This window comes from Trichoderma aggressivum, assembly GCF_033847375.1.
Source record: "Trichoderma aggressivum f. europaeum strain CBS 100526 chromosome Unknown scaffold_005, whole genome shotgun sequence".
Taxonomy (NCBI): Eukaryota; Fungi; Ascomycota; class Sordariomycetes; order Hypocreales; family Hypocreaceae; genus Trichoderma; species Trichoderma aggressivum.
Window position 1 is genome coordinate 3,057 of NW_026946371.1, and position 24,074 is coordinate 27,130.

Consider the following 24,074-nt stretch of genomic DNA (forward strand, 5'->3'; position numbering starts at 1 on the left):
TAAATTAAAGAAAAACTATACTTTAGTTTTTAGTTTAAAATCTAAAATTAATTTATAACTTAACTTAATTAACTATTACTAATTAAATTAAACTTTAAAAATTTAAGTTATAAAATATAATTATTAATTAAAGTTTAAAACTAAACTTAAAATATATAAAAAAGCTTAAATAATAAAGTTTAAATATAATATAAATTTTAAATTTATAATTTATAATTTAATAACTTAATTAAATTAAATAAAATTATTTTATTAAGTTATAAAAAGTAGTAATAATTTTTAAAAATAAATTATTTATATAATATTTTTAAAATTAAAAAACTATCTAATAAAATAATATATTTTATATAAAAGTAATAAACTTTTATAATAATTATAAAATAAGTTAATAATTAACTAAAGTTTATTATAAATAATTATAATAATTAAAAATAATAAAAAATTAATAGTAATTATTATTAAAATAATAATTATTATTATAAAAACTTATAATTTTAATATTATTAATATTATAAAAAAAGTTTATTAAAATTTTAAAAATAAATAAAGTAAAAGAAAATAACTTAAATTAATTATTAAAAAAATATAAATTAGTTAAGCTATTAGCTAATAATTATTTAATAAAAGTTTAATAATAATTATTTTAATTTTAATTCTTAAGTAGTTTATTTTTTATATTTAGGAGAGTTTAATTTTATTATTTTATAAAAAAATAAAAAAAAATATAAAACTTAATAATATAAATTATATATTTAATTTTTTATTTTATTTTTATATATTTCTTTTATATATATAAAGGATTAATAAAAATATAAAAAACTTTAAGTTTAAAAACTTTATTTTCTTAATTAAGTTAAATATTACTTAAATAGTAAAATATATTACTTAAATAATAATACTTTTAATAATTTATTAAAAGTTTTAAAATTATTTATATTTTTAAAATTAATATATTATTATATTTTTATATATTTAATTATAAAATATCTTTTTATAAATAATTTTTATTTAAGTTTACTTTTTAATTTTAAAAACTTTATATTTTTCTAAACTTTTATAAAATTATTTAAAACTTAAATTAATATTTTAAATATATTAATATTTTTTAATTTTATAATTTATTTTTTTATTAAAAAATACTTAATTATAATATTTAAATTTAAATTAAATACTTTTTTTAATTATAATAATAATCTTAATTTTTAATAATTATATACTAACTTACTTAAGAGCTTAATATTGTATTTTATTATATAAATTTAAGTTTATAACTATAGAAAATTTATAATTAATTAATATATATTATATAATTATTTAAAATTTAAACTTAAAGAAAAAAATAATTTATTTATAAAAGTTATATTTATTATTAAAAAGTTTAGTAAAATTATAATAATTAACTTAAAGAAAAACTATACCTTAGCCTTTAGTTTAAAATTTAAAATTAATTTATAACTTAAATTAATTAATTATTATTAATTAAATTAAATTTTAAAAATTTATATTATAAAATATAATTAATTAAGGTTTAAAATTAAACTTTAAATATATAAAAAGTATTAAATAATAAAATTTAAATATAATATAAACTTTAAGTTTATAATTTATAATTTAATAACTTAATTAAATTAAATAAATTAATTATTTTATTAAATTATAAATAATAATAATAATTTTACTTAAAAATAAATTATAAAAAAAGTTATATTTATTATTAAAAAGTTTAGTAAAATTATAATAATTAAATTAAAAAAAAACTATATTTTAGCCTTTAATTTAAAATCTAAAATTAATTTATAACTTAATTTAGTTAATTATAATTAACTAAGTTAAATTTTAAAAATTTAAATTATAAAATATAATTATTAATAAAAGTTTAAAACTAAATTTAAAATATATAAAAAAGCTTAAATAATAAAGCTTAAGTATAATATAAACTTTAAGTTTATAACTTATAGTTTAATAACTTAATTAAACTAAATAAGCTAATTATTTTATTAAATTATAAAAAGTAATAATAATTTTATTTTAAAATAAATTATATATATAATATAAAAAATTACTTAATAAAATAATATACTATAAAAATAATAAATTTTTATAATAATTATTATAAAATAAGTTAATAATTAACTAAAGTTTATTATAAATAATTATAATAACTAAAAGTAATAAAAAACTAATAATAATTATTACTAAAATAATAATAATTATTATAAAAACTTATAATTTTAATATTATTAATATTATAAAAAAAGTTTACTAAAGCTTAAAAAATAAATAAAGTAAAAAAAACTAACTTAAATTAATTATAAAAGTAAAAATATAAATTAACTAAATTACTATTAGCTAATAGTTACTAAATAAAAGTTTAATAATAATTAGTTTAATTTTAATTTTTAAGTAATTTATTTTTTATACTTAGGAGAGAAAAATAAATTATATATATAATTTAAAAAACTATTTAATAAAATTATAAACTTACTTTTTATTATTATACTTAAAATTAAAAAAAATAATTATTATAAAAGCTTCTAAATAATAATTATAACTTAACTTTAATTTAAAATATATAGTAAAATAGCTAAGTAAATAATTAAATTTATAATTAATAATATTATAAACTTATAATTAAAAACTTTAAAAAAAACTAAAGTTAAATAAAGTAAAATATAAGTTAAATTAATTAAAAAGTATTAAAAACCCTAAGCTAAATAAAAAAAATTAAAAATATTATTAAAAAAGCTAATAAAATAGCCTAAAATAATAAATAAAATTTACGTAATTATATATATATATAGCTAGTTAAACTAGCTAATTAATTAAAGGTATATATAAAAGTTTTTTTACAATTAATTCCTTTTAAGTAATTTATTCTTTATACTTAAAAGAGGTAACTTATTTATACTAGGAAAATAAAGCACCAAGTAAATATTATAATTTTATTTAATAATTATATAATATCCTACTAATAGTATTATATAAAATTTATAAATAATAATACTGTTTTTTATAAAAAGAATTATTTTTTAATTACTTATATTAAGTTTTTATATAATTTTATAATTTATCTTATATTTATCACTTATAAACTTTATACTAGTAACATTAAACCTTTTATTATTATACCTTTCCTTATAGTTATTTAATATAATAGTAATAATATTATTATTTAATTTTATTATGAAATTCTGGTGGTGCTAATACAACCTCATGAACCTTTGCTTTCTTCTCTCCTCTTCGCTTTTTTAATTCCAGCCAAGGGTCTTCCTCTACTATTCTTTTCCTTTTGCCTCCTTTTCTCTTTTTCGTATGGCCGTTCTCGTTTTCAAAGGCAGCTGAGGTAAGAATGCCGGCGGCGTCATCTTCTAGGTCGCGTTCTGCTATGCGCTCCAGCTCCTCCTCCCTCTTTTCTTGTATCTTCGATTCCTCTGCCCTCCATTGGTCGTAGAGTTTATGCATTTTGCGCTCTTTGCGAGTACGATACACTTTCAATCCTAATGCGTCTTTCCCCTCTGCGTTCGTGCTGGTTTTCTGGGCAAGCCCCGATACTGGTAGAGCCGCGTCAACCCGGCTGGCAAAGGCCCCTAAGTTTTCACCGGGACGAATTTGAAGCTTCTCGCTGGTGACATCTGTACCCTTCGTAGTCGTTTTGTCTAGTTGACCATCATCCAAGCCTGATCTAATCTTTTTTCCCCCTGCCACTGCCATTATTCTCTTGAAGGCTCGCGGAGTGTCATTGTCTCTTGAGGTTCTGGTACGCTTCTTTGTAGCTCGCTCTCCAGAACTTGATGCCGCTTTTCGTTTATTTACGGGAAGAGATCGCGCTTTCTCTGTAGGGGCGAGATCGAATCTAAATCCAGGATTAGTCAATGTAATTCTATTTGAGATACGCTTGCAAACGAACTCTGCTTCGAATTCGCCCTTTTTGGACTTGTGTTTATGAGGCATGGTTGTTGACTTGTGGTTGTTGGAAGTAAAATTCGAACGGCAAAAATATCCTGTATATTGTTTGTACCTACCTTAGTAGCTTTAGTAAAAATAAAAACCATTCAACTAGTGGTATTATTAGTTTTATAATTTTAAACAAAATTGTTATTATGCTTCTTTTAGTATAGCAGCGTAGGGGTTTATGTTAATACAAATAATAATACTAATAATAATACTAATAATAATATATTTATAATTATATATACTCGTTGCATTATATAATATCAGGTAGCAGAGCGAAGCGTAATGAGCGGAGTACGTAGTTGGCTGGTATGCCATGCCATACCACAGGTACCTGCTGACAGCCTTGAGCTCACTCAGCACCTACTTGTACTAAATTATCTTCAGCCCTCATAGGTAGTTGTTCCTCGGCGCTAACAGCCATTGCTATTTCGCGCCTCTCTCCCTTTGCAACACCATCATTCTCAGCCTCAGTGCAGTTCTCGCCAGACCTATTTCTATTTTGTTCAGCTGCGCCGGAGCCAACAACAAACCCCCCTCCTCAACTATTCTCATCTCTCTCCCTTGTTTGCTCCCTTATCTTCTCCCATTCAAAGAGCGCTTATGGAACTCGCCCCCTCGCCCAAATCCCTGCCTGAAACAGCCGCCAAGCTAAGGGTCAACACCACACTTCTTCGATAACTTTCCGTCAAACATTTTTCTTTCGATATCCCATCATTTGTCATCCAGCAGTCTTCGAGACACCACTATCGCGGTCTGATTCTTGATTTGTCCCACTGCCGCAGCTTCATTTTTGCCAACGAACGATCACGCGATCTAAGCCTTACGCAGTCGACAGGACGGCGTCAAATCGGGCTGTGGCAAAGGGAAGCCTGTATCCATCGAATCGCGCATCATCACCGCCTGCTTGACGAAATTTATCTCACTACACCGATAAACTTTGCAACGACATATTAAACCTACCGCCTGTGGTCCGTCGTAATATTCGCACTTGTAGTTGACCATAGCCTGTTCAACTGCTTTGCATTTGCTCACCCATTATGAGAGAGGTCAATTTCAGCATCCCCAACGTCAACAAGGCGTCAGTGGGGATTACTACAGCCTTATACGATCGCCGAGCGCTCGACTGCACTTCCACTTTACCTCTTATCAACTCCCTCAACCATCTTGCCTATCTCACAACATCTTCGGCACGTATTCGCGATATTTTGACTGTCGATGGAGGAATTGAACGTTTGGTGTGTATTCTCAAGCAAGGACGGAATGGCGATATGATGAGCATTTGGAAGTGGAATCTCGCCTTCCAATGCGTTGTCAACATCGGCGTCCGAGGAACAGAGAATGTGCGGACTCGGGTGGTGGAGGCAGACATGGTCCCTGTCATAGCCACGATCCTCGATAACTATATCAAAGTCATAGAACGATGTCGCGAAAAAGCGGATGAACTAAAACAAAAACAGTCGCACGACCATCATCACAGGCACAGGAATCATGATCACCGGCACTCATCAAAAGTTTCTCCTTCATCCCACACCGGCCGTTCCACAATTCACGATGGAGAACCACGAAATGCTTCACGACGGGAATCGTCATCAACTCCTGATGCGTCAGAGGCTCTGGCTGGACCATCCGTCACTTCAACCGGGCAGGGTGTCAATGATGCAACCTCAGCATCTTCACATATCTATACCAATACAGATGGGCCGATTCTGGCACCAAATCACCTTGCCACTAGTTCTCATGCGACGGATGCGCCATATGCCACCACAACGCGCCAAGACACCCACACTCCAGCTCCCGGGCCCCCGATTGCGGATAATCAGGATGGATTCGCGCGAGTCTTGCGTGATGTAGACCGCTTAACATCCATATCTACTTTTGGAGCTACTGGCCTGATGACTCAACCTATGTCACCGACAACTCCTGTTCCCTTACTTCAGCTGCGACCACCGACAGTGCGATCTGCAACAAACTTGGATGTTACAGTCGGTCGGTCACGAAGGCGGCCGTCAATTAGACATCAGAATTCAACAGCCGAATCCGACGATTTCAATGGTGATAGTATGCCCTCTGACGAGGCTCCAGAGACGGAAATGACGGGAGCTGCGGAGATACAGTCCGCTGTGGGAATCCAAGATATCACAATGGACGACAACGAGGCTATCCTAACAGGAGACTCACTCGACCTAACTAATCCTACTGCGTCCGAGGCCCACCAAGATGCCGAGACTTTCAACATTGCTCACCGTTCAAATCTTGATGGGAGCATCAGAGATGATATAACACATACCCCGGTTGCACCAGTTGGCCTTTCTCCGAGCCGTCCAACCTTAGTTGCTACGCCACACCCGCCAACTCCGAGTTCTGCCATCCCTCGATATTTGCTCGATCGACACCTCATACCGCATCCGCAATTACTATCCGCAATGCCACGCGAAGAAGATGTGCTCATGTCTCTGCAGTTATTGGCGTATGTCTCTAAGTATTGCTGTTTGCGTACATACTTTCAGAAAAGCCATATTGTACCAACTCTTGCAATCGCCAAGGATCTCCTTGCCCTGGATACAGAAGAGGGAGGGGGGGAAGAGGAGGTGGCTCCCTCTTCTGCTGGCAACGAGACCGACATAGAGGACGAATACCTGCTCGAGGATGACTTCAACTTATTTCCTTTGGTCGAAAAGTTTACTGTCAGGTACCACAGCACGGACATGCAATATTGGGCAGGGGTGGTGATGCGCAACCTATGTCGAAAAGATGACACGCGGGGGGGAATTCGACAGTGCGCATACTATCAATGTGGCAAATGGGAGGAATTCACCCGTCAGTTCGCCAAATGCCGTCGCTGCCGTCGAACAAAGTACTGCAGTAAGGACTGCCAAAAGAGCGCCTGGGCTTTTCATCGTCATTGGTGCGTGGCTGCAACGCAGTGACGACTTCTCGCGTTAAAATGAGCAGCTCATCAGTTTCATCGAATTACGGCTTTTTTGGTCTGAGATATTCATTGGAAAATTGCGACTTCATTACATTATAAAGCGTTTCATTATCGCATAGCATTTCTTCTCGATACCACTGGTTTTTATGGCGTATTAGGTTTTTAATCATGGTGCATGAGTCGTGCCTCTGGTATCGTCTTAGCCGTTCAACTTGGTTCATTGCCCTCTCTGAGGCTCTCGCGTTACAAAGTCTATGCGTTTTTACAAGTACGCTCTTTCGCGCGACCATCGTCCTCGGGCACTGAGCAACTACACTGGAATATACGATATATATGCCTGCATACTTACTTATTGCTGCAAGGGCATCAGGCGAAAGTCGGGGTCTTCATTGGGTTATTTGTCAATACATCATCCATCTTTGCATCAATTTAGAATACATTTACAAACCAATCCAACAACCAGCAAAGCTCGGTACGGTGCATCGTGTATAGTGACGTTATGTATAACTTAACTCGTAGGCTTCTATCTTCCTTACCTAGATATAATCTCCAAGTAATGTACATGAAAGTGCTATGCAGTATTTCTTTTCGACCCTGTCCGAGAATATCCATTATGTAACCTGCTATATCATTTATGGGTCGTGGCAAAGAGGCAGAATAATGTGAGACCGGAACTTCGTCGTACAGATTTCCTTTTTGATTTACTAGCGAACGCAGAACAGATAAATAGGAGGGAGAGCCCTCTGCGCTGCCCTTAACAGCAGGCGGGATTTAAAGTTAATCGAAGTGTTGAGCAATATTAATGATGTCTGAGGCCGATCAACTCCAAGATTTTATTGAATAAGCATGGCAAGAAATAAAGACACTTTATCCACGACCAAACGCACATCATCAATCAGCCATTGAACTTTTTGGCAAGTGGCATGTCAATCAGGGGTGCTTTGTCAGTTTATTTGGAGGCGGCAGCCTTTCTCCTGCTTTTGCCGGGCCGTGATGACTTGGTCTTCATTTTCTTCACATTGAACTTGGAGAGATCACCGGAGCTCATGGCGTCTCCGGATTTTGCATGGCGTTTCTTCCCCCCAAATCCATACCTTTCGTTCTTCTTTTGACGTTTAGCATTCACGGGGCGAGCTCCTGATTGCTGTCGACCAGTCCCAGAGCGCTGTGAATGTTTGGCAATTTCGTTGTCCACACTGACATCAAAGATATCGGCCTCCTTCGTACCGACATCAGAACTATGCTCTTGACGTTCTGCAATGTGATTCCGGTCAGCAAACTAGCGTGTATGAGCTGCAGGTTGAAATATTGTACTCACTTCTCTTGAGTGTTTTAATTTTATCAAGCACCTCACGCTTGGCTTTTTGTCGCTCCTGGAGTTTGGATACTTGTACTTGTTTGCCAAACTTCTTCAAGTCACGAAGTTTACGTGCTTCAGCTGCCGCTTTCTTAGCGGACGCTTCTTCAACCAACTTCGCCTTAATTTTCTCCATGTGGGCATCCTCCTTCACCATTTCAGCGAAGTAGTCCTTTGGTCGAGAGAATGGCACTCCTTCGCTGATTAGCCGGGATCGGCCCACGCGTACGGCTTCCAGGCATTGGGAGTAGAAGGCAAGTTCTCGCTGCAGATCATCCGAGACGTCGGGTATGGACTCGGTAGTTTGTGCCGATGAGACGACAGACTGGTGGGTGGCGAATGGAACAGTTTTGTCGGTCGGGATGGATATTCTATCGAGAGCCGCGAGAAGAGCAGACGTATTGTTAATTGTCAGTCTTGTATGGGGGACAATGTCTTCTTTCTCGTCTTCTTCAAGGTCTTCGAGGTCGGAGACGGGGATTTCTTCCTCGTCTTCATCATCCTCTTCATCCTCCTCTTCATCTGCCGCCGCTGGTTTGGAATTCTGTTGAACAACTGCTGATTTTCTTGGCAGTCTCTTTTCAAGCTCAATTGAAGATTCAGAAGTGTCGCTCTCATAGATAGCATCAAGGTTCATCTACAATTATGTTAGAGTGGGAGCGTGGGAGATGTTGGGCAGAATATAATTACAACCTTTCCTTGGTCTTCCTCCACTTCATTGTCCGAAGCGCCCTCGTCCTCGTCTTCTCGGTCTTTGCTGCCAGCTTTCACGGCCTTTCTCTTCGCCGTTTCCTTTGCCTTCTTTTGTTGCTTTAGTTTGGCGAGATCGACTCCTTTTTCAGCGGCCAATGCCGACCGCAGCTTACTTCTCGTCACCATTTTGAATTTCTTCTGCTGGGGTGATGCGCTGCGTTTGTGGTTGTGGTTTTTTTTTTTGCTGTCTATGTGTGTCTTGCAGGCAAGCCCGGCCTAGACTTTTGAAAAATCTCCATATTCTGCCGTTCTAAGCATTTTTTTCTCCACCGCCTTTGAAGGCGGTGAGGCAGCCTTGGCACATGAAGCAGGTACTAGACCTCAGACAAAAGAATAAGTGGAGTACAGTTGCAGCTGCATCGAAAACCTCAGTACCAATGTACCTACCACTCACTGTGTTAGGTGCTTTAATGCTTCTACCCTATAGACAAAGGGTTTAAACATAGGATAAATTAATTAACCTTCCTTTTATAATAACTTGTCTATGCAACTGCTATTAGGCAGCCTGTGGATATTATACCTAAAATATTAATAAATACTTAATTAAGAAAAACTCCTCCGCCTGTAATAGTATTACTTTATATTTAGGTAATAAAAGACTTATCTTAAACTTTTTAAAAACCTTAAAATCTAGGGATTTTTTATTATATTTATACTATTTTTTTTTAAAAAATATTATTATTAATTAATATTTTTTTTTATTATATAATACTTTTTTAATTAATTTTATATATAACTTTAATAAGTTTTTAAAAAATACTTAATAAATTAAAATAAATTATAATTTTTTTTATAAATTTTTTATAAATATTTTTATTAATATTATTAAGGATATTTTATTTAACTTTTTTAGTTAATAATAAATAAAATTTTATATTTTTTAAACCCTTAACTTTATTTTTAAAAAAGTTATTATTTAACTTAATAATTATATTAAAAATAATTTTATTATTTAATTTACTTAATATTTTTTTTTAAAAAAACTATTTTAAATAATAACTTAATTTTACTTTTATTAATACTTAACTTTACTTTACCTTAAATATATATTTTAAAAATTATTAATATAATTAATAAGATTTTTATAACTTATTTTAATTTAATTAATAAAATTACTAAATTACTTTATTTAATTATTTTAATTAAATATAAAAATAATAACCTTAGGGTATTTTTATATATTAATAAATAAGCTTTATTTTAAATTAAAATTAGTTTTATAATTAAGTATATTATTACTAAACTTATTAATATTAATATTTTAAAATTACTTTTTATTTTTTAAATAAATATAAGCTAGGCTATTTAAATAATAAATAATATTACTTAAGATAAAATTATTATTATAATAAATACCTAAGGTAAAAATATTAAAATTATAAATATTAATTTTAAAAAAACTTAATATTTTTATATTTTTTAAAATATTTTAATTATTTTATAAATTTATAATAAAAAAGTTTTTTTTAAAATTAAATATAATAAAATACTTTAAAAAAAAATTACTTTTTAAATTAGTTAAGTATTTATAAAAATTATAAAAAGTAAATATAATTTCCCTAGCTTTTATAATTATACCTTAATTATTTTTTTTAAAAACTTAATTACTTATTATTAAAAATTTTAAAAATTTAATATTATTATTTTTATTATAAAAACTTATTTTCCTTAGTAATATAATAAATATTAAAACTTTTATTTTTAATATTACTACTTTTATAAGTAATATTATAAAAATTATAATAAATTTAATTACTTAAAAGAAAAATACTTAAATAATATTTAATATATTAACTACTTTAGCTTTTACTTACTTAATTACTTTTTTTATTTAATAAAATTAAAGAAAATTAATAATATTATTTAAAAATTTATTATTATTAATTATAAAATAATATAAAATATTAGTTTTTATTTTTATAAATAAAAAACTTAAGAAAATATAATACTTACCCCTTAGGATTAAGTTTTTTAAAAAACTTTATTAAAATTTACTTTAATACTTTTTTTAATTACTATAGTATTAGTTAAAGTTATTTTTTTTATTAAAAGTAAAAGCTTTTATTAATTTAAACTTTATAATAAAAAATCTTAAAAATAGGCTTAAGCTTAAACTTAAAAATCTTTTTATAATTAATTTTTAATATAAATATTTATAAAAACTAAAGGTTTTTTAAATTTTTTAAGTTAATATAAAAAAATAAAAAATAATATATTTTATTATTTTTTAATTTATTAAAATTAAAAAAGTAAATATTATTATTTTATAAAAATTATAAATATAATATAAAAGTAATTATTATATAATAAAGTTATATTTACTTTATTATACTTACTTTTTAGTTTTATATTAATTTTAAAAAACTAAGCCTAAGGCTATTATATATATTAAAAAATTCCCTAATTTATTTATAAATTAACTTATTTTTATAATTTTAAAAAATATTATATAAATAAAAGTTAATAATATTATAATTATTAATATTTATAAAAAATAAAACTTTATAAAGGTTTTTAATATTTTACTTTAATAATAACTTTTTATTAAAACTTTAGTAATTAAGAACTTTAATATTAAATATTATAATTAATAAACCTTATACTTAGAAATATTAAATATTATAATTAATAAACCTTAATATTAAATATTATAATTAATAAACCTTATACTTAGAAATATTTAAAAAATATTACTTAGTTAAATAAGCTTAAGAATATAACTTTATATTACTAAATAAAATAAATATTCTTATTTATAAACTAAGTAATATTATAAACTTAATTTATAATAATATTTTTTATATTATTATATTAATTAAAAAATACTTAAAAATAAACTTTAATTACTTTACTTTTATTATTATTATTTTTATAAAGCTTTAATTATATAAAAGAAATAAGTAAAAAATAATTATAATAAAAAATAAATTTAATTATTTTTTTTTTATATTACTTTTTAATATTTTATTTTTTTTAAAAAAAACTAAAACCCTTTAGGAATTTAATTACTTAGCCTAAGAGTTTATTATACTTTTATATTAAGTAATTAAGGCTATTAATTATTTATTTAAGGGTTTTTTTAATAATAAAATATAATAAACTAAGGAATACTTAAAAAAAAAATTTTTTTTTTATTATATAAAAAGCTTTTTTAATAAACTATTTTAAATTAATATAATAAGCCTAAGTTAATTTTTAAAATAGTATTAAAGTAATTAAAAAAACTAACTTTAGGGTATATATAAATAATATTAAGGCCCTTAGGGATATTTTTAAATTTACTTAGTAATATATACTAAAATATTATTTTTAACCCCCCCCTTTAGAATTTAATAAAATTATAATAATAATAAAGGAAAAGAAAATTACTTTATTTTAAAGCTTTATTTTAAAAAAAAAATTAATTAAAAATAATATTTTAAATTTATAGTAAAAGTCTATAGTAAAAAAAACTATTTTACTAAAGTTAATTATTTTACTTAAGAAAACTAAAAATTATATTATTAAAATTAATAATATTTCCCTAGGGGTTAATAATATTATAATTTATATATTAAAAACTACTTAGTTAACTATAGGTTTTATTATTAAACTTTTATATAAAAGATATTTAATTATTAATTATTACCTAAAGCTTTTTAAAAATACTTAAGTTATTATAATTCTAAAGCTTAAAAAATATAACTTTTTTATATTTTATACTTAATATTTTATTTTCCTACTTAACTACTTAAGTAAAAAATTAAAAAAACTTATTATTTATAAACTAGCTTATATTATTATATAATATTAAATCCTTTACTTTAATTAAATAAAAGCCTTTTTTAAAAAATTAATTATTAATTTTATAACTATTTTTATTTATTATATTAAGCTTATTTTATTATAAAGACTTTTTATAACTTTTATTATTATTAATATAATAAAGGTTTTTAATATAATATTATAAAATAAACTTATTAAATAATTAAGAAAGTAAAGCTAATTAATTTTACTTATTTACTAAGTAAAATCCTTTATAAATAAAAGGTTTATTAATATTAAGCTATAGAATTTTCTTTTTTTATTAAAACCTTTAAAATATAGCCTTTTATAAAAATCCCTTATTTTCTTAATTCTTTTTTTTTATATATATAATTACTATATAAGGTTATTATTAATATACTTTAGTTAAAATATATAAATAATATTAGTTTTTTATTTATAAAAAAAAGCTTATAAAAAAATATTACTAAAGCTATTATTACTTTTTAGCTTTTAAAAAAATAAAATAATAAAAATAAAATTAATTTTAACTTAGTAAAAACTAAAGTTATATACTTTTTTTATAATTATAAAAATAATTTATTAATAATATATTAAGTAAAATTAAAAATAATAACTAAGGTAATATATTAACTAGAGGTTTTTTTAAATTATTATTTTATTTTTAAAATATATATAAAACTATAGGCTAAAAAGGCTTATTAATTTATAAAATATTTCTTTAGCTTAGTTAATATTAAAAGTAACTTACTTTTTATTATAATATATTAAAGTATAAAAGCTTATATAAAACTTATTTTTTATTATAAGTCTAAAGTATAGTTTAATAACTTAAATACTTTTTTTATATAAAATCCCTAGTATATAATATTAGTTAAAATAAAAATAAATATATAAGTTATAAATAAAATTATTTAATAAAGCCTAAGATTAATTCTCTTAGTTTAAAAAATAACTTTAAGTAGTATATATTATTATAAAAGTATTATATTATTAACTAAATAATTTTTATAAGTTTATAAGCTTTTTTTTATAATATATTTATAATTACTAAATTAGCTATATTCTTTAGTTAAGTATTTACTAAATATAGTAATTAATAAATACTTAAAAAAGTTAATTTATAAAAATATAATTAAAAAGTTTTTATTAAAAAATCTTAAAATATTCCTTTTTAAGCTTTAATAAATTTTTATATTTTTTTTTATATTTTATACCTAAAGTTATTTAAACCCTTTTTTACTTTATTTTCCCTTAAGATAATAAAAAAACTTAATAAAAACTATATTACTAAATAATTTATAATATAATAATAAGCTTTTTTTTTAATATTATTATAATTTTTTTTAATAATTTAATAAATAAAAATAATATATTTAATTATAAATATATTATAATATAAAATATTAAAATATTTATAAAAGAATATAATTAACTTAATTAAGTAAAGGTTTTTAATATAAAAGTAATTAAAGTTAATAAAAAATTTTAAGTTATTATAAAAAAAGCCTTAATTAATTTAGTATTTTATTTTTATATTAATAATATATTAATAATTATAGGTTTTTAAAGTATTCCCCTTAAATTTTTATAAATTATTTTTTTAGCTATTAATATAATATAACTAAGGTTTTAGTAATTTTAAAATAAGCTTTTAATTATAATTATATATTTAAAAATAAAAAAATTAATAAACTTACTAAAATAAGTATTATATTACCTTAAGTAAGTTTTTCCTTAATTTTTTTTACTTTTATTAAATAATAAGTTTAATAAATATTTATAAATATATTATAAATATAATAAAAAACCTTAGTACTTTTTTTATATAAAAACTTAAATTTATTTATTTTAATTAAACTACTTAATAAACTTATACTTCTTTAACTTTTACTTTATTAATTATTAATTATAAAATTAAGCTATAGAGATTTTACTTTATATTATAAATAATTTAATTATATTAATATAAACTTAAATTACTTATATAAATATTAAAAAACTTTTAATTATTTTTTTTATTATTATAAAGTTTTTAACTATTTTAAATATAATTAATAATTATAAAATAAGTAATTAGTTTTTATAATAATTAAAAAAAAGTTTAAAAAGTTTATTTAACTTTTATTTATATTAAGCTTTTTTTAAAAAATCTATTATAAATAGTTTTTATTTTAAAAAAAATATAAAAAAACCTTAATTAAAATATATAATATTATAAACTATTTATAAACTTTTTATATTTTTTTTTTATTTTATAAATAAAATAAAATATAATAAAAAACTAATTATATATTAATATATTAAATAATTAAAATAAAAATAAAAGTAATTAATAACCTAAATTTTTTTTATACTTTTATAAAAAATATATATTTTTTTATATAATATATATTACCTTATAGACTTATAAAAATATAAGGAAACAGGGGTATTAATTAATTAATTATTAATATAGTTTAATAGTTATTAAGGGAAATTCCTTATATAATTATTATATTATAATTAGCTCTCTCTTTTACTAATTAGCCTAGCATACCCCTTACTACACCCAGCAGCCTAATTAATTAATGGTCACGGGCGCAAAGCAATACAATAATAATAAAGGGATGAATTAATAAGCCCATCCACCTCCTTGCTTTGGTCACCATGATAGTGGCGTAGATCCATTAAGTTTATCTAATGTATAACTAACCCGTCTAAAGAATGATAATAAAAAATTACAAGCATGCGCCTAGGAGAACTAAAACAGAAAAAACACCACACGGATTCAATCACCACTGATTTTTGCATGTCGGAAATATTTCATCCCCACCCAAGCAACAACAACCCATACCCAAGCCATGACGCACGTCAAAGTGATAAGCGCAGGATAGTAGCCCACAATTGGCAGAGTAGGGTCATCTTCAAACTCAGGCGGTGCATATGGCGTCGTACCTACATCCCATGCCCACCTCCAGACCTCAAAGCAAGAGCCCATTCCTATAACAAAGACAAACCAGGTCACCGTCAGAACCACCCAGCCCCACCACTCAGTCTCGGAATAGTCCCAGCCTACAACTTGCTGAGGCAGAGTTGAGGCGGAATAAGAGAGCGGGGATTTGGCCTTTTGTCGACGTTCAGTTGCCGTAAGTCCAACATAGTAAGATTCGGATCCCGAGGACAGGGGGAGGCTAGATCGAAGCGACTGAGAAGCATGAGTCCCCAGCTGGATTATGTCTTCCTCGTCAGTTGTGAAATTGTACATGTCCGCCTGCCTCTCGCTCCCGCCCATTCCGGCGTCGAAGCAGGCTGAAGGAGCTGGTGAACCAATAAGATTGAGATTGGGCTGGCAAGGATATTCATTTGTCGGGGATGAGATAGGGGAGATGTTGAGGCCAAGAGCGTTGTGCACCGTGCTTGCAGAACCAGGACCAGAGCCAGAACCAGAACCAGAGGTAGGACCAAAACGAGCAGATTCAGAAATGGGCGCGTCCGCTATCGCGTCAGTTTCGATAGCCAGCGGCCAGTCTCTCCTGTCCCGCTGAGCGCCTCTTCCCAACAGTGCAACTTTCCTGAGCGATCCTCTGCGGCGCCGCGTCTTCTGCTGCTGCTGCTGCTGCACGGCTGCCACCATCGCCCGCACATGGACGGTGGAAGCCTCTGCCTCATCCCTCTGAACCGCTTCCTGGTCGACGGATGCGCTCATGTTAGAGGATTCGCCATGGCGAGTATGGACGATGCGCCGACTCTCTAGCGCAATGTTGGGCAGCGCGGGTGAATTTGCATAGCTGTCCATAGGGGCTTGCGGTCCCCCGTGTGGGTAAACTGTGCGCTGTTGCAACTAGATCTTAAAATACTCCGTAATATGGATTCAATGGGATGGCGGCGGGTGGGGGTGAGGTTTATCCCACCAGGCCAGAGCCGAGTCCCCTTTTTGCCGGTTGGCTGGGGGGGCGCGAGCTGTACCTGACGGGAGAGATGGAGTCGCAGGGGACCTTAATCAACAAGCCGGAGATGCCCTTGCACCCTGTAAATTATCAATATTACCTATTCGCACATGGGCAGAGTATGAGTATAGTATTTAATAATCTCTGGTCAAGAGATGCTGGAGGGGGAGGTGAAGACTGAATGCACTCGAGGATACTGTGCTTGAACGCTAGTGGTGGGCGGTAGGTGCTAAGGTATTAGGTGTTTAGTACGCGCGAATCATTTTAGACGCAGCCCGAGCACACTAAAACCCCGTCAAGCGTGCACGAGGAAACCAACCATCAACTTAGTAACAAGCGGGCAGTGCGAAGAGGCATAAACCAACGTTTGGAGAGGCTGGATCTCACAGCTCTTTGGCCACAGGATGCGTCCTAGTCGGCGCTCTAGCCAGATAAATCCATGCAAGTGACCGCTCGAGCTCCTACCAGCCCACTGAGGTGGCATTACCTATATAGGAAGAGGCACCAATTTAACCCCCTGACCCTCGTTGTTGCGGCACTGTGCTGGAGGTGTGCTGTCCCTTGCTAGCATTCTGTCGACATCTTGTGTTATCCCCTAATCTTCAAGAGAAGTGGACAACACTCTCACCGCCGCATTTCTTGCGAAGGCACTCACTTCTACCCATTTGCATTCTCATCGTTACAACAGACTCGGCGCCGACTTGCCCATGAATGTCTCTCGTTCATTGTCAGCCCGTCTAGTTTTTTTTTTTCTAATCGCCTTCTATTCTTTTCTGTCTTACTCTTCCCAGCTCTAGTTTCCCGCCTGACCTAGCTCCTCCATGGCAGCGACCTACGATGTCGGCACGAGAGCGTGGCAGCCTGACGCAGCCGAGGGCTGGGTAGCCTCGGAGCTCATCAGCAAGACAGTCGAGGGCACAAAGACAAAGCTAGTCTTCCAGCTCGAGAATGGCGAGGTATGTTTGCTATATTCTCCAATATACACAATATAGCATACCCTTGGGTAGCTGAGGGAGGGGTAGATACTAACAACTGGCTCTCTAGACTAGGACCGTTGATGTCTCAACGGAAATCTTGCAGAGCGGCGGTTCTGATCCTTCGCTGCCGCCGCTCATGAACCCGACTATCCTGGAAGCCAGTGATGACCTCACTAACCTGTCGCATCTTAACGAGCCGGCCGGTATGTAGTCCCTCGAACCCTCCCCCCAATACCCGACCTCTGCTTACAAGAGTGGGTGGACAGTGTTGCAGGCGATTCGATTGCGCTATTTACAAAAGGAAATCTATACATACAGTGGTATCGTCTTGATAGCAACCAACCCGTTTGCTCGAGTCGACTCTCTCTATGTCCCGGGCATGGTGCAGGTGTACGCGGGGAAGCAGCGCGCAACCCAAGCACCCCACTTGTTTGCAATTGCTGAGGAAGCCTTCATGTATGTCGAGGCCTCTACTTGCAAGTTGAATCTGAAGCTAACTGGCCGGCCTTCTCCAGGGACATGGTGCGTGATGGCAAAAACCAAACTGTCGTCGTTTCTGGCGAGTCCGGTGCTGGCAAGACCGTCAGCGCCAAGTATATTATGCGTTACTTCGCTACAAGAGAGTCTCCAGACAACCCTGGTGCTCGCAAGCGAGGAACAGAGCAGATGAGCGAGACGGAGGAACAGATTCTGGCAACTAACCCCATCATGGAAGCGTTTGGTAACGCCAAGACCACCCGAAATGACAACTCGTCACGATTCGGTAAATACATCGAAATCATGTTTGACGACCAGAGAAACATTATTGGTGCCAAGATTCGCACCTACCTGTTGGAGAGATCACGTCTCGTCTTCCAGCCCCTCAAGGAGCGAAACTACCACATCTTCTACCAGTTGGTTGCGGGCGCCTCGGATGAAGAGCGGGAGGCACTGAGCATCCTTCCAATCGAGCAGTTTGAGTATCTGAACCAGGGAAACTGCCCAACCATTGATGGCGTGGACGACAAGGCTGAATTTGATGCTACAAAGAAATCACTGTCCACGATTGGTGTATCCGACGCCCAGCAGTCTGATATCTTCAAACTGCTGGCTGGTTTGCTTCACCTGGGCAACGTCAAAATCACCGCTTCACGAAACGATAGTGTCCTTGCTCCAAACGAGCCGTCACTAGAGCTAGCCTGTGGCATACTTGGCGTGGATGCCGCCGAGTTTGCCAAGTGGATCGTAAAGAAGCAGCTCGTAACCCGAGGTGAAAAGATATCATCCAATTTGAGCCAAGCACAGGCCATCGTTGTTCGCGACTCCGTTGCCAAGTTCATTTATTCGAGTTTGTTCGATTGGTTGGTTGAGATTATCAACCTCAGTCTTGCAACAGAAGAAGTCCTCAGCCGTGTCACCTCTTTTATCGGTGTATTAGATATCTACGGCTTTGAGCATTTTGCCAAGAACTCATTTGAGCAGTTCTGCATCAACTATGCTAACGAAAAGCTTCAACAAGAGTTTAACCAGCATGTATTCAAGCTTGAACAGGAGGAGTATCTGCGGGAGCAGATCGACTGGACTTTCATCGACTTTTCAGACAACCAGCCCTGTATCGATTTGATTGAAGGCAAGATGGGCATTCTTTCTCTCTTGGACGAAGAGTCTCGTCTTCCCATGGGGTCAGATGACCAATTCGTTACCAAACTCCACCACAATTTCGCAACCGAGAAAAAGCAGCCCTTCTTCAAGAAACCCAGATTTGGCAAGTCGGCTTTTACTGTGTGCCACTATGCCGTTGATGTTACGTATGAATCCGAGGGATTCATTGAGAAGAACCGAGATACCGTGCCGGATGAGCACATGGCGGTCTTGCGCGCTTCGAGCAACTCATTCCTTAAGCAAGTTTTGGATGCTGCATCGGCTGTTCGAGAAAAGGACGTCGCCTCGGCTTCGTCAAATGCTGTCAAGCCTGCCGCTGGCAGGAAGATTGGTGTGGCCGTAAACAGGAAACCAACTCTGGGAGGAATCTTCCGATCATCTTTGATAGAGTTGATGAACACCATAAACAACACCGATGTGCACTACATCAGATGTATCAAGCCCAACGAAGCCAAGGAGGCTTGGCAATTTGAAGGACCAATGGTTCTCAGTCAGCTTCGTGCTTGTGGTGTGCTCGAGACTGTTCGTATCAGTACAGCTGGATACCCGACTCGTTGGACTTATGAGGAATTTGCTCTGCGATATTACATGCTTGTTCACTCTAGCCAATTGACGTCTGAAATTCGGCAAATGGCTGATGCAATTTTGACCAAAGCGTTGGGCACCAGCACTGGAAAGGGCCTCGACAAGTATCAGCTCGGCTTGACCAAGATCTTTTTCCGCGCTGGTATGCTTGCTTTCCTTGAAAACTTACGTACAAACCGCCTCAACGAATGTGCCATTCTCATCCAGAAGAACCTGAGAGCCAAGTATTATCGCCGTCGCTATCTGGAGGCCCGCGAGTCCATTGTTCAAACGCAGGCAGCTATTCGCGCATATATAGCAAGAAAGAAGGCTCTGGAGTTGAGGACCATCCACGCTGCAACAACCATCCAGCGAGTTTGGCGCGGATACAAGCAGCGCAAGGAATTCCTGCGAATCCGAAAGAACTTGGTTCTGTTCGAGTCCGTCGCCAAGGGCTACCTTCGAAGGAAAAACATCATGGAGACAAGAGTTGGCAATGCTGCGCTTGTCATCCAAAGGGTGTGGAGACAACGCACGCAACTTCGCACCTGGAGACAATACCGCAAGAAGGTGATCTTGATCCAAAGCCTTTGGCGTGGAAGGACCGCTCGTAAAGAATACAAGAAGATGCGAGAAGAGGCCCGCGACCTGAAGCAGATTTCGTATAAGTTGGAGAACAAAGTTGTCGAGTTGACCCAAAACCTAGGATCCGTCAAGGAGAAGAACAAGAACTTAATTTCGCAAGTAGAAAGCTACGAGGGCCAGCTCAAATCGTGGAAGAATCGCCATAACGCACTCGAGGCGAGGACAAAGGAGTTACAAACGGAGGCCAACCAGGCCGGTATTGCGGTTGCCCGCCTCCAAGCCATGGAAGACGAAATGAAGAAGCTCCAGCAAGCATTCGACGAGTCGACTATGAATATCAAGCGTATGCAGGAAGAAGAACGCGAGCTCAGGGAATCACTTCGCCTAACCAGTTCTGAGCTAGAGACAACCAAAGAAACCAACTTGGAGCGCGAGAGAGATAACATGAGCCTTCGACAGGAACTGGATGCCCTTCGGGATGCCCTGGAGCTTGCGAAGCGCACCGGAACGCTCAACGGCGACATCACTAATGGTGTTAGCAACGCGCCAGCCGTGGCCAGCGGACTCATCAACCTCGTCTCATCTAAGAAACCGAAGCGCCGAAGCGCTGGAGCGGAGCCCCGTGAGCTGGATCGCCTGAGCGGAACTTACAATCCTAGACCGGTATCCATGGCTGTCACAAGCACTCTTCATCGCCAAAACCTGTCAGGGTCGACTTTTATTCCCGGGGTCGATAATATTGAAATGGAGCTCGAAAGCCTCCTTGCCGATGAAGATGGCCTCAATGAAGAGGTTACTATGGGTCTTATCCGCAACCTAAAGATACCATCGCCAAACACAAACCCTCCCCCCTCTGATAAAGAAGTTCTGTTCCCGTCCTATCTCATTAACCTGGTGACGTCTGAAATGTGGAACAATGGATTCGTAAAGGAGTCGGAGCGGTTCCTTGCCAATGTCATGCAGTCGATTCAGCAAGAGGTCATGCAGCACGATGGCGATGAGGCCATTAACCCTGGCGCATTCTGGCTATCAAACGTCCATGAAATGCTATCTTTTGTCTTCCTGGCTGAAGATTGGTACCAGACCCAGAAGACGGATAACTACGAGTATGACCGTCTTCTCGAAATTGTCAAGCACGATCTGGAAAGTCTCGAGTTCAACATTTACCATACCTGGATGAAGGTTTTGAAGAAGAAGCTGCAAAAGATGATTATTCCCGCCATCATAGAATCACAGTCGCTGCCAGGTTTCATTACTAATGAGAGTAACCGGTTCCTGGGCAAACTATTACAGTCAAATTCTGCGCCGGCGTATAGCATGGACAACCTTTTGAGTTTGCTGAATAGCGTTTTCCGGGCCATGAAGGCGTATTACTTGGAAGATTCAATCATTACTCAAACTATTACGGAGCTGCTCCATCTTGTTGGCGTAACGGCCTTTAATGATTTGCTTATGCGCCGCAACTTCCTGTCGTGGAAGCGAGGTCTTCAGATCAACTACAACATCACTCGCATTGAAGAATGGTGTAAGAGCCATGATATGCCAGAAGGCACGCTGCAGCTTGAGCACTTGATGGTATGACACAAAACCTTTAGATAAGGATGAGATGAATCAAAATGGCTAACCTCTCTGGACTTTTAGCAAGCAACCAAACTACTTCAACTCAAGAAGGCGACACTGAACGATATTGAAATTATCCAAGACATTTGCTGGATGTATGTTTACACCCCCTTTCCCGATTTGGGTTGGTCATCGCATGTTTTGATGCTAATGGAATTTTGTAGGCTCTCACCAAACCAAATTCAAAAGCTCCTGAACCAATACCTCGTTGCCGACTACGAGCAGCCCATCAATGGAGAGATTATGAAGGCAGTTGCCTCTCGAGTGACGGAGAAGAGTGACGTCTTACTTCTTCAGGCTGTTGATATGGAAGACAGCGGTCCATATGAAATTGCAGAGCCCCGTGTGATTACAGCTCTCGAAACATATACCCCATCGTGTAAGTCCCAATATGTACGAGGCTTGCGCGGAGAAAAGATGGCTAATGAACGTCCAGGGCTACAAACCCCTCGTCTGAAGCGGTTAGCAGAGATAGTCTCGGCACAGGCTATTGCGCAGCAAGAAAAACTTGAGGCAGGCTCAGTCGACGGCTTCGACGGTCACCAGCAACTGGCTGAGGTCGAGGAGTCTGAGACGGAGCAGTAAGCGGAATCGTGTTGGCTGTATATCAACGGCTGATGCATCATATTACATCAGATATGGGGCTTGATAAGACGAAGCATCTGCCAACGGTTCTGGTGTGCGCATTTGGGAGCGGGCTGTCGAGGGTTGTAAAAAGGTTTCTGTGTTGTGCTGCAGCGCAACATTTACTTGGGCATTTTTTATGTATAGAGCGGAGCGGATTTAGTTCTCCCTATTTAGGCAATTGCGCGGTGTCCGCTAGTATCAAATGAAATAATTACGAGTACAGTGATTCTGGTAGAGGAAAAAAAAAAGAATTTTTTTAGGGGTTAATCAAGGTGCGCGAAGAGAGTGGAGTTTTGGCCGTGCTTTTGGGCAAATACAATTCACCTTTCATTAAAGCCTGGCATCGACTTTGTCAAGCTGCATCCGCTACTAAAAATAATTATCCAGAACAATGCGCTCATCTCCGAATATCATTATTACCGGGACGCCCGGGGTGGGCAAGACAACGCACAGTGAGATCCTCGCAGAGAGGACTGGCTTGCGACATCTTTCTGTGAATCAGGTGGTTAAAGACAAAGAATGCCATGAGGGCTGGAGCGACGAGTATCAGAGCTGGATTGTGGATGAGGACAAGGTAAGCAAAGGGGGGAGCCTCACAGCTGCTAAGACAGGTCCGGCGCTAATCTCAGTGAATTGAAACAATGCAGCTTCTGGATGAAATTGAAGATGATGTCAAGACAGGGGGCTGTATAATCGATTGGCATGCCTGTGACCTGTTTCCGCGCAGCTGGGTCGATCTTGTTGTGGTGCTGCGTGTTGATTCCAAGACGCTCTATGATCGTCTGGAAGCCAGGTAAAGATTTTCTGCTTCTTTCTTCTCCTTTTCCCAGTCAGTCAGTACATTAGCCGGCTGACAAAAAGATGTGAAGAAATTACGCAGAGGCCAAGCTTCAGGAGAACATGGATTCTGAGATTATGGAGGTGCTGCTGCAGGAGGCGCGTGAAGCGTTTGACGAGGAAATCGTGGTTGAGCTCACCAGCAACAGCTCGACGGAGATGGAGTCCAACATAGACAGGATTGAGGCCTGGATCAAGCAGTGGAAGACGGACCATGCCGACTGAAGCACGCATTACATCTTTAAGAATTTACGCAAATCTAAGGCAAATCGCTGGCCTTGCTGCTTCCATGTCTTCGTCAGGGCCTTCACCAAGCCCAAGGGGTCTGTCTATCCATCTACTTTAGACAGGGGCTCCAAAGGGCTTCACCCACCACCTCTCATCCATGTGCGTCCTTTTTTTCTTTTTGAAGGATAGCATATTGATTACTCTCTGCCTTCGCAGACATGTATGTCTTTGAACATCATCTTTGTGGCAGATTCTTGCTGGCCGAGAAGCAGCGTGTCTACAGGTAGTCTATGTATTGTTTCCATATA

At 33.9% G+C, this 24,074-nt stretch overlaps 5 protein-coding genes across 5 annotated transcripts; 2 read left to right on the forward strand and 3 right to left on the reverse strand.

Moving 5' to 3' along the window:
• Positions 1–3,168: 3,168 nt before the first annotated feature.
• Positions 3,169–3,951, reverse strand: Triagg1_1927 (uncharacterized protein; the record flags this gene model as incomplete). The annotated part of the gene is made up of 2 exons (XM_062896051.1): positions 3,169–3,853; positions 3,908–3,951. 2 exons carry the CDS (start codon positions 3,949–3,951, stop codon positions 3,169–3,171), a joined length of 729 nt encoding a protein of 242 aa, XP_062758783.1.
• A 1,040-nt stretch (positions 3,952–4,991) lies between these two features.
• On the forward strand, positions 4,992–6,881 carry Triagg1_1928 (uncharacterized protein; the record flags this gene model as incomplete). Its single annotated transcript, XM_062896052.1, has 1 exon — positions 4,992–6,881. One exon carries the CDS (start codon positions 4,992–4,994, stop codon positions 6,879–6,881), a length of 1,890 nt encoding a protein of 629 aa, XP_062758784.1.
• A 951-nt stretch (positions 6,882–7,832) lies between these two features.
• Positions 7,833–9,119, reverse strand: Triagg1_1929 (uncharacterized protein; the record flags this gene model as incomplete). Its single annotated transcript, XM_062896053.1, has 3 exons — positions 7,833–8,137; positions 8,202–8,877; positions 8,931–9,119. The coding sequence occupies 3 exons, from the start codon at positions 9,117–9,119 to the stop codon at positions 7,833–7,835; spliced, it is 1,170 nt and encodes a 389-aa protein (XP_062758785.1).
• Positions 9,120–15,528: 6,409 nt separating this feature from the next.
• Triagg1_1930 (uncharacterized protein) lies at positions 15,529–16,536 on the reverse strand (the record flags this gene model as incomplete). Its single annotated transcript, XM_062896055.1, has 1 exon — positions 15,529–16,536. The coding sequence occupies one exon, from the start codon at positions 16,534–16,536 to the stop codon at positions 15,529–15,531; it is 1,008 nt and encodes a 335-aa protein (XP_062758786.1).
• A 972-nt stretch (positions 16,537–17,508) lies between these two features.
• On the forward strand, positions 17,509–23,763 carry Triagg1_1931 (uncharacterized protein; the record flags this gene model as incomplete). Its single annotated transcript, XM_062896056.1, has 10 exons — positions 17,509–17,643; positions 17,732–17,867; positions 17,931–18,120; positions 18,180–22,029; positions 22,096–22,169; positions 22,239–22,453; positions 22,511–22,655; positions 23,089–23,275; positions 23,349–23,494; positions 23,571–23,763. 10 exons carry the CDS (start codon positions 17,509–17,511, stop codon positions 23,761–23,763), a joined length of 5,271 nt encoding a protein of 1,756 aa, XP_062758787.1.
• Between the last annotated feature and the right edge of the window lie 311 nt (positions 23,764–24,074).